General features: G+C 48.5%; 1 protein-coding gene across 2 annotated transcripts in view; it reads right to left on the bottom strand.

Moving 5' to 3' along the window:
• LOC308115690 (excitatory amino acid transporter 5-like) overlaps positions 1–17,102 on the bottom strand; it is a 28,644-nt gene that overhangs the window by 1,622 nt on the left and 9,920 nt on the right. For both annotated transcript variants that reach the window (XR_013935712.1, XM_080473341.1), the window contains exons 4-10: positions 10,153–10,195; positions 9,688–9,898; positions 9,411–9,510; positions 1,350–1,583; positions 952–1,146; positions 465–599; positions 264–366 (exon numbers count right to left, since the gene is read on the bottom strand). Coding sequence is in view for 1 of the 2 variants with exons in the window: in XM_080473341.1 (XP_080329467.1) it covers positions 264–366; positions 465–599; positions 952–1,146; positions 1,350–1,583; positions 9,411–9,510; positions 9,688–9,898; positions 10,153–10,195 (1,021 nt within the window). In the remaining variant the exon portion in view is untranslated. The remainder of the gene's footprint in view (positions 1–263; positions 367–464; positions 600–951; positions 1,147–1,349; positions 1,584–9,410; positions 9,511–9,687; positions 9,899–10,152; positions 10,196–17,102) is intronic.

Here is a 17,102-nt window from a genome sequence, read left to right on the forward strand (position 1 = left end):
TTTAGCATTAGCATGGATTAACAGTCCTGTTAGCTTTAGCGTCCATTAACATTAGCATGACTTAAGAGTCCTGCATGATTGGCTAGACCGCTTGTTAGCATTACCCAGCTGTCAGCATTAGCAATTGTTAGAATAAGCCAGCCATTAGCATTATACACCTGTTAGCATTAATGCTATAGTTTGAAGAGCTATTAGCATTAGCAGCTGTTAGCATTATACTTAGTCAGCTGTTAGCATTAGCCAGCTGTTAGCATTAGCGTCACCTTGGTGGCGCCGCTGAGCGGGAAATCTTTCCGACAGAGATGAGCAATGATTCCGGCAGCAAGTGCGTCTCCAAGCACGTTGATCATTGTCCTGAAGCGGTCGCTATGGAAACAGAAGGGGGGGGGGCATAAGGGGCGGGTCTGTGAGAGAGAAACCACCACAACATGACGCTCTCTCAGGACTGAACAGCAACAACTCACAGGATCCAATCGATCGCCACGATCAGCGTGATGTCATCGGGCGGGAGGCCCACCGACGTCAACACGATCACCATGGTAACCAGGCCAGCCTGCGGGATGCCCGCTGCGCCAATGCTCGCTGCCGTTGCTGTGATGCTGGCGGGGAGGTTAGCATTAGCATTGCTTAGCGTGTTAGCATCACTTAGCGTTAACATCGCAAAACTTTCTGTAATTCTCTGAAGTTTGTAGCGTTTTATTTGGTGACTGCTAAAGTTAACTTCATATTGGGTTAATATAGCTTCAAATTACTAGCAACTAAAAAGGCTAAATGCTAAAATTAGCTTCAAATTTGCCTAACATAGCAGCTAAAAAAAGGCTAACACACTAAATTAGCTTCTGATACCGTCACTAAAACATGCAACAATTAGTTTAAATGTTTTGCCTATTTTTGTGAAATTTTTGGGGAACGTCTGTTAGCCGTTAGCGTGCTAGCTGATCCGTCAACTACCTGATGGTGACCAGTTGGCCGAAGTCTAGCTCATAGTCGTTGACCTGCGCGATAAAGATGGCCGCCACAGCTTCGTACAGCGCCGTTCCGTCCATGTTGATAGTTGCTCCGACTGGCAACACGAAGCGGGCAATCTGCCGGTCAACATGGCAATTCTCCAGGAGACACTTCATCGTGATCGGAAGCGTAGCCGAGCTGGAGAGACCCGCTAATGTTAACACTAATGTCACAGCTAGGTCTGTTTGCTTCTGCGACATGAAGCTAACGTCACAGTAAACCATAGTTAGCTTTTGTTACTTGATACAAATGTTAGCATCAGCCAAATATGTTAGTTTCCGCTACAAGTGGCTAATGTTAGCATCAGAGCTAAATACGTTAGCATGAGAACAATTACTCACCTAGAGCTGGTTGCTAGGGCGATGACCATGGCCTGCAGCAGGCCGCGGATGTAGCTGAAGGGATTCTGCCGTGTCAACAGGAAGTAGAACGTCGGCAGCAACACCAGGCCGTGTACGAAAAGTCCGGCGAGCACGGTGATGCCGTACCAGCCCAGCTTCAGGCCCAGCGTGCTCGGGTCTTGCATGTCCAGGATCTTCCCCGCAACCAGGAACACAATGCCGAACGGGAAGTACCTGAGGGGGCGGAGCTAACGGTTAACATTGCTTAACTACCGCAGGAAGTGAAGAGCTAACGGTTAGCATTGCTTAACTACCGCAGGAAGTGAAGAGCTAACGGTTAGCGGTCTTTAACTACCTTGGGGTACCTCATCTATAATGAGACAAGAGCCCCCCTGAAAACATGGTTTGTGACATTTTGGGGGGGAGGGGCTGTAAAATGCAGCTGAAATGCAGTTCAGGTGTTGTTTGTAAACACCTGAACAAGACAACGTACCTCCAGGTTGATCACACCGGTGTGAAATCACCTGTCCAGGTAGGGAGCAACACTAATTGTCAGTTTCTGTTGTTGTTGTTGTTGTTGTTGTTGTTGTTGTTGTTGTTGTTGTTGTTGTTGTTGTTGTTGTTGTTGTTGTTGTTGTTGTTGTTGTTGTTGTTGTTGTTGTTGTTGTTGTTGTTGTTGTTGTTGTTGTTGTTGTTGTTGTTGTTGTTGTTGTTGTTGTTGTTGTTGTTGTTGTGCCATGACGCTGTTCTCTCTCCTGGTTCCTGGCTGATGCTGGCAGCAGGAGGCGAGTCGACAACCAACACAAGTTGCTCAGGTTGAGCAACTCATCCAAGATGGTACGTCAATGTGAGCTGTGGTAAGGTCTGCTGTGTCTCCCAGCACAGTGTCCAGAGCATGGAGGAGACACCAGGAGACACCAGGACACCAGGAGACGTGGAGGGGGCGTAGGAGGGCAACAAGCCAGCAGCAGGACCACTACCTCCTCCTTTGAGCAAGAAGGAACAGGACCTGCAACATGACCTCCATCAGGTCACTAATGTGATGGTTCTGCTCAAACGGTCAGAAACAGACTTCACCAGGGTGCTATGAGGGCCCACGTCCACCAGGGGGGGCTGTTCTTACAGCCCCACACCCTGCAGGCCCATTGGCATTAGCCAGAGAACAGCAACACTGGCAGGTTGGCCAGTGGAACCCTGGGTTCTTCACAGATGAGAGCAGCTTCACACTGAGCACATGTGACAGACCTGACAGAGTCTGGAGAACGTGGAGAACGTTCTGCCATCAGGTACCAGGATGAGATCCTCAGACCCAGTGTGAGAACAGATGCTGCTGCAGTGGTTCCTGGGTTCCTTCTGATGCAGGACAATGCCAGGCCTCATGTGGCTGAAGTGTGTCACAGTTCTTCCATGATGAAGGTCTTGATGCTCTGGACTGGCCTGCCGGTTCCCCAGACCTCAATCCAACTGTCTGGTTCCATCCCCCAACCACACCTTGACCACAGACGGTCCAGGAGGTGACTGACGCTTTGGTCCAGGTCTGGGAGGCCGTCCCTCAGGAGAACGTCCCCCAGGAGAACTTCCCTCAGGAGAACTTCCCTCAGGAGAACGTCTCTCAGGAGAACGTCCCCCAGGAGAACGTCCCCCAGGAGAACGTCCCCCAGGAGAACGTCCCCCAGGAGAACGTCCCTCAGGAGAACGTCCCTCAGGAGAACGTCCCCCAGGAGAACTTCCCCCAGGAGAACGTCCCCAGGAGAACGTCCCCCAGGAGAACGTCCCTCAGGAGAACGTCCCCCAGGAGAATGTCCCCCAGGAGAACTTCCCCCAGGAGAACATCCCTCAGGAGAACGTCCCCCAGGAGAACTTCCCCCAGGAGAACGTCCCCAGGAGAACTTCCCCCAGGAGAACGTCCCTCAGGAGAAGCTCCCCCACCTCATCAGAAGCATGTCCAGGTGTTGTATGGAGGTCCTCCAGGCAGGTGGAACCACACACAGTACTGAGCCTCATTCTGACTTGTCTGGAGTAATTTTACCTGAAATGTGACTTTTATTTTGATAGGATTCTACATCCAGACCTCCATGGGAGAATCATTTTGATTTACATTGATCATCTTTATGTTATTTTGTTCTCAATGCACTGTACTATATATAGAATAAAGACTTTCATTCTTTGAGATCCAGGACGTGTTGTTAGTGTTCCCTTGGTTTTGAGCCGTGGAGTTTGGTGAGCAGAGAGTGACTCTTCATGCACGAGGGTCAATCTTCACTTCACTCCTTCACTTTATTAGTTAAAGGCCTGCATGTAGTTCTTGTTCTCACCACTGAAGAATGGGGGTGCTAGTCTTAAGCCTCACTAGGGAAACCCAAACATACAATGTACCAGGAAACTGGTCCGGACCAGCGGTCCTGCTGTCTGAAGGTAAAGTGTGTAAACGTGAGGAGGGACTTTTAATGTGAAAGGCCAGTGGTTCAGCCTCATGGTTTTCAGTGTGAAGACGACCATCGGGGGCAGGTTGGTCTCCACCACCTCCTGACCAGCGTCTCTGCAACGGCAGCTTGCTAAGCTAACAGCTCACTGACGGCTAAGCTAACAGCCGACTGACGGCTAAGCTAACAGCTCACTGACGGCTAAGCTAACAGCTCACTGACGGCTAAGCTAACAGCTCACTGACGGCTAAGCTAACAGCTCACTGACGGCTAAGCTAACAGCCGACTGACGGCTAAGCTAACAGCTCACTGACGGCTAAGCTAACAGCTCACTGACGGCTAAGCTAACAGCCGACTGACGGCTAAGCTAACAGCTCACTGACGGCTAAGCTAACAGCTCACTGACGGCTAAGCTAACAGCTCACTGACGGCTAAGCTAACAGCCGACTGACGGCTAAGCTAACAGCTGACTTAAACACTCCTCTCTTCACTTTCAAACTCTTCAGTCTGAAATTTGTTCAAACCTTCACTAGTGATGTCATCCTCCTCCTCCTCCTCCTCCTCACCTCTGTTCAGAACCTCCTCCTCCTCCTCCTCCTCCTCCTCACCTCTGTTCAGAACCTCCTCCTCCTCCTCCTCACCTCTGTTCAGAACCTCCTCCTCCTCCTCCACAGTAGCCCCTCCCCCTCCGTACGCATCATAATGGACGACTGTCTTTTGTTTCAGTCTCACATCAACCATATTACTGAAATACTCTTCCTCACCTTCCTCACCTTCAGACTCGATTTTTGTAGAAGTCTTCTTCATGGACCCTCCAATGCCTGGCCCACCTCTTAAAACAAGCAGTAACAGGCTCCAGCAGTAACAGGCTCCAGCAGTAACAGACTCGAGCAGTAACAGGCTCCAGCAGTAACAGGCTCCAGCAGTAACAGGCTCCAGCAGTAACAGACTCGAGCAGTAACAGGATCCAGCAGTAACAGGCTCCAGCAGTAACATACTTGAGCAGTAACAGACTCGAGCAGTAACAGGATCCAGCAGTAACAGGATCCAGCAGTAACAGGCTCCAGCAGTAACAGGCTACAGCAGTACCAGACTCGAGCAGTAACAGACTCGAGCAGTAACAGGCTCCAGCAGTAACAGACTCGAGCAGTAACAGACTCGAGCAGTAACAGGCTACAGCAGTAACAGGCTAAAGCAGTAACAGACTCCAGCAGTAACAGGCTCCAACAGTAATAGGCTACAGCAGAAACAGGCTCCAACAGACTCCAGCAGTAACAGGCTCCAACAGTAATAGGCTCCAGCAGAAACAGGCTCCAGCAGTAACAGGCTCCAGCAGTAACAGGCTCCAGCAGTAACAGGCTCCAGCAGTAACAGGCTACATCAGTAACAGGCTACAGCAGTAACAGGCTCCAGCAGTAACATACTCGAGCAGTAACAGACTCGAGCAGTAACAGGCTCCAGCAGTAACAGGCTACAGCAGTAACAGGCTCCAGCAGTAACAGACTCGAGCAGTAACAGGCTACAGCAGTAACAGGCTACAGCAGTAACAGACTCCAGCAGTAACAGGCTCCAACAGTAATAGGATACAGCAGAAACAGGCTCCAACAGACTCCAGCAGTAACAGGCCCCAGCAGTAACAGGCTCCAGCAGTAACAGGCTCCAACAGTAATAGGCTCCAGCAGAAACAGGCTCCAACAGACTCCAGCAGTAACAGGCTCCAGCAGTAACAGGCTCCAACCGGCTCCAGCAGTAACAGGCTCCAACAGTAATAGGCTCCAGCAGAAACAGGCTCCAACAGACTCCAGCAGTAACAGTCTCCAGCAGTAACAGTCACCAACAGGCTCCAGCAGTAACAGGCTCCAGCAGTAACAGACTCGAGCAGTAACAGGATCCAGCAGTAATAGGATCCAGCAGTAACAGGCTCCATCAGTAACAGGCTACAGCAGTAACAGGCTACAGCAGTAACATACTCGAGCAGTAACAGACTCGAGCAGTAACAGGCTCCAGCAGTAACAGACTCGAGCAGTAACAGACTCGAGCAGTAACAGGCTCCAGCAGTAACAGACTCCAACAGTAACAGGCTCCAGCAGTAACAGGCTCCAGCAGTAACAGGCTCCAACAGTAATAGGCTCCAGCAGAAACAGGCTCCAACAGACTCCAGCAGTAACAGGCTCCAGCAGGAACAGTCAGCAACAGGCTCCAGCAGTAACAGGCTCCAACAGGATTCAGCAGTAATAGGCTCCAACAGACTCCAGCAGTAACAGGCTCCAGCAGTAACAGGCTCCAACAGACTCCAGCAGTAACAGGCTCCAGCAGTAACAGGCTCCAACAGACTCCAGCAGTAACAGGCTCCAGCAGTAACAGGCTCAAGCAGTAACAGGCTCCAGTAGTAACAGGCCCCAGCAGTAACAGGCTCCAGCAGTAACAGGCCCCAGCAGTAACAGCCTCAACACAGAAAAGTGATGAAACATTTCACACTTGTGACGTCAGAATCGTCATCCGCCCCCATGTGCGGATGTCTGCTCCGACCCTCTGCGGTTCACCGCTCCGACCCTCTGCGGTTCACCGGTCCGACCCTCTGCGGTTCACCGGTCCGACCCTCTGCGGTCCACCCGTCCGACCCTCTGCGGTCCACCGCTCCGACCCTCTGCGGTCCACCGGTCCGACCCTCTGCGGTCCACCCGTCCGACCCTCTGCGGTCCACCGCTCCGACCCTCTGCGGTCCACCGCTCCGACCCTCTGCGGTCCACCCGTCCGACCCTCTGCGGTCCACCGGTCCGACCCTCTGCGGTCCACCGCTCCGACCCTCTGCGGTCCACCGGTCTGACTCTCTGCGGTCCACCGCTCCGACCCTCTGTGGTCCACCGCTCCGACCCTCTGCGGTCCACCCGTCCGACCCTCTGCGGTCCACCCGTCCGACCCTCTGCGGTCCACCGGTCTGACCCTTTGCGGTCCACCGGTCTGACCCTCTGTGGTCCACCGGTCTGACCCTCTGCGGTGGACCACACGCAGCCCAAATTCTGTGACGGCGCGATCTGTAGTCTCCGACTGCTCCTGCTCCAGAGCTGCTGGGTTCTTGTGTGAGGAGATCCTCCGTCTCCCGTCTGAACAATCACAGTTTAAATAAAATAAAGATCCAGAGGCTCAGAACTCCTGAAGTGAAACAAACTACTTGGGGAAAGGTGGAGAACGCCGGGCAGCAGAGGTGGAGATAGTTTCTGGATCAATATGTTACGTTATGGAACGTGCATGGCCTCCATCACCTCCTCCTGAGCTACACCCCTGGCCTCCATCACCTCCCCAGAGCGCTGCACTGTGTGGCTGCTGAAGATGCTCCATTTAGTGAAGAAATGTCCTGTCTGAGGACTAATGAGGGACTTTTAATAAATGAACTCCGTCAATCTGTCCCGTGTAGTGAAGGTCTGCTCCAACAAGCCCACAGCGTAGATATATGCTAGTAGATCCTTCTTATACCATCAGCTGAGAGAGCAAATTACTGTCTGGTGGAAAATTTCAGCCGATCCTTGGATCAGGGTGATGTGGTGGGAGCTGCATGTCTTTACCTTAAAAAGGTCAACCAACACTTACTTTGGTCTAAAACGGGATCTTCTAATTGTTCTCCTGATACTATAAAATGGTTCCCATCATATCTCCAGGACAGAGAACAGAGTGTAAAAGTTGATCAGAACATATCATCTTTGTAAACAATCATATGGGCATAGTACCACAAGGGTCCATTCTTGGTCCTTTACTGTTCAGCCTCTTTAGTAATGATCTGCCGTTCCAGTGCCCAGCAGCAACATGTCAGCTCTATGCAGATGATGCTGTTCTATATACAGAGGCCCAGACTCCAGCACCTCCTGGCTTCATATATGGTGGACATCCTAGAGGGGCTCATCCAGAACCATCTACTTCTGAACCTCCAGGAAACACTGTCCATGTGCTTCTCAATTAGAAAATGGAACCTGCAACAATTCAGAGTTCGTATCCAGAACCAGGACATTAGCTTAGTGACAGAATGTAAATATCTTGGAGTGGTATTAGACCCTCAACTCACATTTAACCACCACATGAAGAAGATATCAGAAACAGTAACAACCAATCTGAAGAGTTTCAAAGTAATCAGACACTACATACCACACCAAGCAGCCATACTGTACTCAGTGATATTCTCCTACATATGGTATGGTCTGACAGTACGGGCTCAAGCGGCTCCTTCCAGAACACATTGGGTCTTTATACAACCAAACTCTTAAAGTCCTGGATAGAAAACCAAGTAGGTATCATCACTGGAAAGTATCAAAAGTATAATTTCCTGAGTTTAGAAAGTTTCATCGACCTCTGATTTCTGAAATTAACCTTCAAATGCAGGACAGCAGTAGAGCCACTCTGGTTCTGTCCAAACACAGGACAGAACCAGAGTCACCAGGAGCTGCCCCCCCCCGATAAACCACATTCTGACCAAAGACATTGTCAATAACAGGAAGTCACTCCTGGAAGGAAATGCCAAACAAATTAAAATGATCCCAGATCCCAGACTTTTCACCTCAAAGGTTAAAGACTGGCTGGAAACAAGACAAGAATGTACCCACTTATAAAATACTACCATGTCTACAGGGTCTGTGTTTTACTGTAGTGAAGGAGGGAGGGAGGGTGGGAGGGAGGGGGGGAATGTGTTTTATGATAACAGGTAATTGTGAATGAGATATTTACTCTGTGTATTCTGTGTATTTCTGCTTGTCTGGTGTATCTTGGTGTTGTATGTACTGTAGTTTCCTCTTTTACCCTCTGAAAAGCTCTATACCAGGGGTGTCAAACTCAGATCCTCGTGGGCCGCAGCCCTGCACGTTTTCAATGTCTCCCTCCCCTGAACCTCCTGATGGTTCATCACCACATTCAGCACAAAGCCAGAGAACGAGCTGCTCATTGCAATCAGCTGTGTTGAAGCTGGGAGACATGGAGAACGTGCAGGGCTGCGGCCCTCAAGGCCTGGAGTTCCACACGTGTGCTCTAAAGTCTACTCTATATGTCTATGTATTATATCATTGGGTTGAAAATCCCCTGGAAAAAAAAAAAAAAGCACCACCCACACACACCACCACCCACCCACACACACCCCCACCCACACCCCCACCCACACACACACCCCCACCCACACACACCACCACCACCCACACACACCACCACCCACCCACACACACACCCCCACCCACACCCCCACCCACACACACACCCCCACACCCCCACCCACACACACCACCACCACCCACACACACCACCACCCACCCACACACACACCCCCACCCACACACACCACCACCCACCCACCCACACACCCCCACCCACACCCCCCCCCCCACACCCCCACCCACACACACACCCCCACCCACACACACACCCCCACCCACACACACCACCACCACCCACACACACCACCACCCACCCACCCACACACCCCCACCCACACACACCCCCCCCCACACCCCCACCCACACACACACCCCCACCCACACACACCACCACCACCCACACACACCACCACCACCCACACACACCACCACCCACCCACCCACACACCCCCCCCCCCCACCCACACCCCCCTGAGCCCCCCGGAACCCCGATGTCATACACTACGTACCACACGGCAGCGTTGATAATCTTCATGACGCACTCGTTGATGCACTGACAAACGTTAACGAGCGGCGACCCGCGATCTCCCATCCTGCCGAGCAGCAAACCTAGCATTCCAGGAACAAACACGTCACTAACAAGTTCTGGACTAGAGTTTTTACAAAAAAGGTCATTTACAATGTTTTTCATGAATAAAGTTGGTTTCTCATGTTTTATTATGTTTTTCACCAAAATGTATTTTTATGACGTAGCTGCACCGACTAGCTGGCTAGCATGCTACGTACCCATGGTAGCAGAGAAGATGACGATTCCGAGCACGTTCATCTGCTGGCTGCTTCCTGGACTCGTCTTGTACGTGACATCAGGGGGTGGAGTCAGCTCCAGGTACACGGTCCGCCCCCGGGGGGCGTCGCCCTCGTCCGGCAACACGTACACGAAGCTCGGCGGGACGGTGCGCGTCTGAACCTTTAGGATCGGGATCAGGTCCGTCTTGTACTGTGGGGGGAGGGGGGAGGTTTAGTCCAGAAGGGGCGGAGCTTAGGAAGTAAGATTAGAGGAGGCGATGTTTAGGGAGTTAAACCAGAGGGGGCGGAGCAAATTGAAGTTAGAACACAGGGGGTGGAGCTTATGGAGTTAGCTCAGAGGGGACGGAGCTAAAGGCGTTACACTTGAGGGGGCGGAGCTTAAGGAGCTACACATGAGGGGGCGGGGCCTATGAATTTAGACCTGAGAGGGCAAACCCTACTCACCTGCTGGAAAGTGGCCTCAATGAGGTTTGAAGGAACCATGTTCCTGTGGGGGAGGGGGGGAGGGGTCAAAGGTCAACACCCAGGACGAGTCCAAACCCACCGCTGACTGTCCGAACTAGTATTTCGCATAATCATTAATGTTTGATCGTTTTCAGGAAAAGGGTTTTGCGATAGTTAAAACAGAAAGCATGCTGTACAATGTTGTTTACAAAAATCTTTGTAAACAAAGTTTCTCAGAAATTAATGTTTTTTATCCAAACATTCATAAAGAAAATTAATGTTTTTTATCCAAACATTCATAAAGAAAATTAATGTTTTTTATCCAAACATTCATAAAGAAAATTTATGTTTTTCACCCAAAATTTGTTTACAGTTTTTCACAAAAATGTTTGTGTACAATATTTTGGACAAAACAGTTAGAAAACAATGTTTAGTCAACATTTTTCACAAAAAGTTTCAAAAACAGTTTCTTTTTTTTACAAAAAACCCAGTGGTCCCCGAACCCCGGTCGGTGGATTAATTGGTACCGAGCCACACAGAAAGAACCCATATTTACATTACTTTAGTTTAATTAGGGGCGGAGCCTCAATTCTAAAGCTGCTGAAGCACTACAGGTCCTGAAAGATGCCTACGCCACTTCCCAGGTAAAGTTTGTGAATCTGTAGAAACAGACTTTGTGGGAGAATGTTGGTACCGGTACGACAACTTAGAACCTGGAGCAGCACATTCTGAAGACGGAGAACCTGGTGGTGCTGATGGTGAGGTGGAGAACTGAACCAGATTCATCTCATACATTTATTATCTTCAAATATCTACTTATTGATCCACGTGATCATAAACAGCCGAGCTGCAGAGTTCTAGATGTTCCTTTAGTGGAACGTTACTGCTGAATCAGCAGAACCATGTTCATATGTCAAACCTTCATCTTCCAATGATCCAGAGGATAGAACTGATTGATTATCAATGATCCAGAGGATAGAACTGATTGATTATCAATGACAGAGGATAGAACTGATTATCAATGACAGAGGATAGAACTGATTATCAATGACAGAGGATAGAACTGATTATCAATGACAGAGGATAGAACTGATTGATTATCAATGACAGAGGATAGAACTGATTGATTATCAATGACAGAGGATAGAACTGATTATCAATGACAGAGGATAGAACTGATTATCAATGACAGAGGATAGAACTGATTATCAATGATAGAGGATAGAACTGATTATCAATGACAGAGGATAGAACTGATTATCAATGACAGAGGATAGAACTGATTATCAATGACAGAGGATAGAACTGATTATCAATGATAGAGGATAGAACTGATTATCAATGACAGAGGATAGAACTGATTATCAATGACAGAGGATAGAACTGATTGATTATCAATGACAGAGGATAGAACTGATTGATTATCAATGACAGAGGATAGAACTGATTATCAATGATAGAGGATAGAACTGATTATCAATGACAGAGGATAGAACTGATTATCAATGACAGAGGATAGAACTGATTATCAATGATAGAGGATAGAACTGATTATCAATGACAGAGGATAGAACTGATTATCAATGACAGAGGATAGAACTGATTGGTTATCAATGACAGAGGATAGAACTGATTGGTTATCAATGGTGACAAAGTGAGTACCGATCAGTGTAATTCCAGAGTAAACACATAAATAGTGAGGTGACAGTCGTGAGTAGAGCTGCAGTGTGGATGTTCCAGTGTAACAACTGATTCCGTCCTCAGGAGGACACTGACTGTCTGTCTCCAGTCTCTGGGGACATCTCTTCTGTTCCAGCTGCTTTTATTAGGATTTACAGTTCTAAGGTACAAATATACTAAAGTGTATGAACACGGTAACAAAGTGAGTCTCTGGGAGGCTGAGCTGATTTACCAACGTTTACATGTAAAATAAAGAAATTATAGATTGTATATTGTTTATTTTATTATTATACAGACGTGATAGTTTAGTATATTTTGACATTATGGCTGTAAATCCTGATAAAGCCTCTCGCAGTACGGTCATCCACTCTGCTGACGACCTCCTCCTCCACCCTCCTCCTCCACCTCTAGTGACTGAGGATAAAACAGTCTTTTCTCCGTCCCTGTTCACATATTTAATTTATACATTTCTTCTCCTCCACCTCTACAGTCACTGATCTCTCTCAGACTCTCTCACTATTTCCCTCAGTGACGACGAGCTGCTGATCACTTGTTTTTTCTTTTATTAGTGATTTCACTACTGTGACACCAGATAAGATCATCTCCTGACCTCCACCTCCTCCATCACTGTTTGTCTCTCAGTAAAATTCCTTTACTTTGTCTTTTCTGCCAGGATTTAGCGTCGAATGCTGAATGAGATGCAAAAATATGGACGAGGCCCTTTCCATTGACCATTTATGGTGGAAGGTGGAGGTGTCGAGGAGGGATATGAGCTGCACAACCTTCCATGTGAACTGGATCTAGAAAAGGAAAGTGCGTGCAGGTCGGGCGATAACGAGGAGCCGCTAGAGAAACTGGACCTGGGTCTCATATTGAAAGAAGTAACGGAGTTCAGGAGAGACAGCAGTCAGCAGCTGGAAGACATCCCACAGGAAGTAAACAAAACCAACTCAAGAGTGGAGGAGGCTGAAAAAAGGACGGCGCCGGAGGCGTTAAGAAACAAGGGGAACTCGGTGCTAAAAGAAGAGAAGGTCCGATTCCAGAACCCTTTCCCGGCCCGGTTCCCAGTTTTCTATCCAGCAGCTCAGCAGCTCTAAGCTGAATCCATGAGATATCTGGGGGGTGATACACCTAAAGACCGGGCAACTTTAGTCTCAGTCAACTTTGTCTCCCTGAACAACAAAATGAGAGAAGACATGAGGAGACGGGATTCAAAGGCTTTTCTTAATTTGGGGTCTCGTACTGAATCAGTAGAAATGATGATTCTGCAGAGACTGTTGAGTCTCTTCCAGTCCCTTCCAAGAGACGTGTCTGACCAACAAGTTCAGGAGTGGGACACACTTCTGTCCAGATCCATTTGGGAAGGACGAAGACCAGGAATGAAATATCAGAGTTAACTATTGGCAAACGATGGGGGGTGGGGGTCGCACTCCCATGTCTGAAAGATTGCTGTGTGGCTGCACAACTGAGACCAATAATATGTTGGTGTAATCCAGAGGACAGGGCAGGACGGAAGGACATTGAGGAGGACATGACGGGGACGTCCCAATTCAAGCAGCCAGCAGTAGGAGATAAAGGGTGGAGGAATACGTTAAAGGAAATGTGCCACTTCGCCTGTGGAAGGAGGTAACAGCTCCAAACCATGTGAGACAAGATGGTGCCTGGACATGGTGTCATGTGACTCACTGCTGGTGTCATATGACCCAGAGCTGGTGTCATATGACCCAGAGCTGGTGCCTGGACATGGTGTCATGTGACCCAGAGCTGGTGCCTGGACATGGTGTCATGTGACCCAGAGCTGGTGCCTGGACATGGTGTCATATGACCCAGAGCTGGTGCCTGGACATGGTGTCATGTGACTCACTGCTGGTGTCATATGACCCACAGCTGGTGCCTGGACATGGTGTCATGTGACCCAGAGCTGGTGCCTGGACATGGTGTCATGTGACCCACAGCTGGTGTCATATGACCCAGAGCTGGTGCCTGGACATGGTGTCATGTGACTCACTGCTGGTGTCATATGACCCACAGCTGGTGCCTGGACATGGTGTCATGTGACCCAGAGCTGGTGCCTGGACATGGTGTCATGTGACCCACAGCTGGTGTCATATGACCCAGAGCTGGTGCCTGGACATGGTGTCATGTGACCCACAGCTGGTGTCATATGACCCAGAGCTGGTGCCTGGACATGGTGTCATGTGACTCACTGCTGGTGTCATATGACCCACAGCTGGTGTCATATGACCCAGAGCTGGTGCCTGGACATGGTGTCATGTGACCCAGAGCTGGTGTCATGTGACCCACAGCTGGTGCCTGAACATGGTGTCATGTGACCCAGAGCTGGTGTCATGTGACCCAGAGCTGGTGTCATGTGACCCAGAGCTGGTGCCTGGACATGGTGTCATATGACCCAGAGCTGGTGTCATATGACCCAGAGCTGGTGCCTGAACATGGTGTCATATGACACAGAGCTGGTGCCTGAACATGGTGTCATGTGACCCAGAGCTGGTGTCATGTGACCCAGAGCTGGTGTCATGTGACCCAGAGCTGGTGCCTGGACATGGTGTCATGTGACCCACAGCTGGTGTCATATGACCCAGAGCTGGTGCCTGGACATGGTGTCATGTGACCCACAGCTGGTGTCATATGACCCAGAGCTGGTGCCTGGACATGGTGTCATGTGACCCAGAGCTGGTGCCTGGACATTGTGTCATGTGACCCAGAGCTGGTGCCTGGACATGGTGTCATGTGACCCAGAGCTGGTGCCTGGACATTGGGACGGGAGGTTCAGAGGACGGTTTAACCACATCCTGATCTTTTATGAAAAAGGGGGAAGTGAACAACTTTCCAGACTTTAAGAGAAAATTCAATTTGAATAATGATGATTTCTGTAGATTTCTACCGGCTCGTCATTATATTGAACAAATTAAAAAAGTTCCACACCAATGGGACAGTATTTCATTAAAGTGTTTATGGGACAGTATTTCATTAAAGTGTTTATGGGACAGTATTTCATTAAAGTGTTTATGGGACAGTATTTCATTAAAGTGTTTATGGGACAGTATTTCATTAAAGTGTTTATGGGACAGTATTTCATTAAAGTGTTTATGGGACAGTATTTTATTAAAGTATTTATGGGACAGTATTTCATTAAAGTGTTTATGGGACAGTATTTCATTAAAGTATTTATGGGACAGTATTTCATTAAAGTGTTTATGGGACAGTATTTCATTAAAGTGTTTCTAGAAGCTGATACTTCAGGCCCAAACCCAAAAACCATCTCAGACTTTATCGGGTTCTAGAACAAAAGAACTGCAGCTCATTGATGTAGAACAGAAACAGGAAGGGAACTTGGTTCTGACTGCTGAAGACGGGGGACAGTTGTGTAAAACGTCCGATTGAAGACGATGGAGACAGTTTGGCTGGAAAAGCCTCGTCAGACTTTTAGAACACCAACTCATCTGCCTGTTGGAGACAAATCATTTCCACATGTCCTGGTCCTGGACAGTCTCGGGCCTTTTGGACGGAGCTTTCTAAAGTCATGCTGAGCATCTTTAGGACAGTTTGTCTCTCTGTGTCTCGGGGCCCTGTGTCCTCTAAGGATCCACATCTCGTTCAGACTCTTGGTGCTGCAGCAGGAAGTGGATCAAACTAGAGAAACCAGCAGTGACGATGGATTCATTTCATATTTGAGGTTTTTAAGATGGAAATAATAATAATAAAAATGAAAGCTGTAAGCAGCGTTGGACGGGACCCCCCCCCCCCCATAAGTAGTATAAATCCTCCATAAGCTCCTGGCTTGGTGGGACCAGAGTGGAGCCTCTTGGTGGGTTCTGGTCCACGGGCCTTATGGTCTCTGCTGTGATGTGAAAGTCAAACTTAAGGACTCGTGACGTCAAACTGGTCCTCCACCCTGTGCTGGAGGCTCCGCCCCTCTGCAGGGATTGTCAGGATCGTTTCATGAGGATCACATTTCATGTGAAAGAACTTTAATCAGAGTGGTTACCTAGGTTACCATGGAAACGGCTGTAGAGCAGCGTTCTATCATTCTACACCTCCATTCCTCCATGTTGAAGCTTTTGATTCAGACACGTCCAGAAATAAAGTGAAAGGAGCAGAAAGTCACTATGGAATGTTGGAATGGTGAAAAATAAGACAAAATACACACCGCTCCCCTACGTCGCAGTTGCATGTTTTCCAACTCGTCACAAGAGGGCACTATTGGACAATAGTGCCCTCAAGTCTATGTGTGTGTGTGTGTGTGTGTGTGTGTGTGTGTGTGTGTGTGTGTGTGTGTGTGTGTGTGTGTGTGTGTGTGTGTGTGTGTGTGTGTGTGTGTAGGTTTAGTAGTTTCATTAACCTGTCAGTAGGTTTAGTAGTTTCATTAACCTGTCAGCAGGTTTAGTAGTTTCATTAACCTGTCAGCAGGTTTAGTAGTTTCATTAACCTGTCAGCAGGTTTAGTAGTTTCATTAACCTGTCAGCAGGTTTAGTAGTTTCATTAACCTGTCAGTAGGTTTAGTAGTTTCATTAACCTGTCAGCAGGTTTAGTAGTTTCATTAACCTGTCAGCAGGTTTAGTAGTTTCATTAACCTGTCAGCAGGTTTAGTAGTTTCATTAACCTGTCAGTAGGTTTAGTAGTTTCATTAACCTGTCAGCAGGTTTAGTAGTTTCATTAACCTGTCAGCAGGTTTAGTAGGTCAGATGTGTGTTCAAACCCACGTGGACGAGACGGTTCAGAACTTATTAAAAACCCGCTGGATCAGTCATAAAGTTGAACAGAATCATTGAGCAGCAGAGTCTCCTCTATCATTTCATAGTATTGTGAAGGCGATACAGAGGAGCTTTAAACTGGGCGAGGAGGCGGAGTCGGTGTTCAAAACTTTGACTGCGAATAAAAGCAGAACCTGGACGACTGAAAATGATCTTGGGATTATTGAGGAGGAGAGTCTCCTCTGTCACTTAACAGGGTTCTGAAGGTGATAGATATTCATGCTCAGAGGAGCTAGCGTTTACAAATCTTATTTTGAAAGGCAAATTGCGGACTTCCTGTCTGATTTAGGTCAGGGGTACCAGTGTGTGATTTGTAGGGCTCCATGAGTCGAACAATTGAGTTTTGGTTTGATCTTCGCTACGACATTCCTACGGGCCGTGGTCGCCGTTTAAGTGTTTATGGTGGCCGTTGTAGTGTTTGTAGGTGGCGCTAGAGAGCACATGTTTGCTCTCTGGGGGTTAATTTTTACATTTTCTATCGCCAGTCTTTATGAGCGT

The sequence above is a fragment of the Lipophrys pholis genome (assembly GCF_963383615.2).
Source record: "Lipophrys pholis genome assembly, chromosome: 10".
NCBI classification, from domain to species: Eukaryota; Metazoa; Chordata; class Actinopteri; order Blenniiformes; family Blenniidae; genus Lipophrys; species Lipophrys pholis.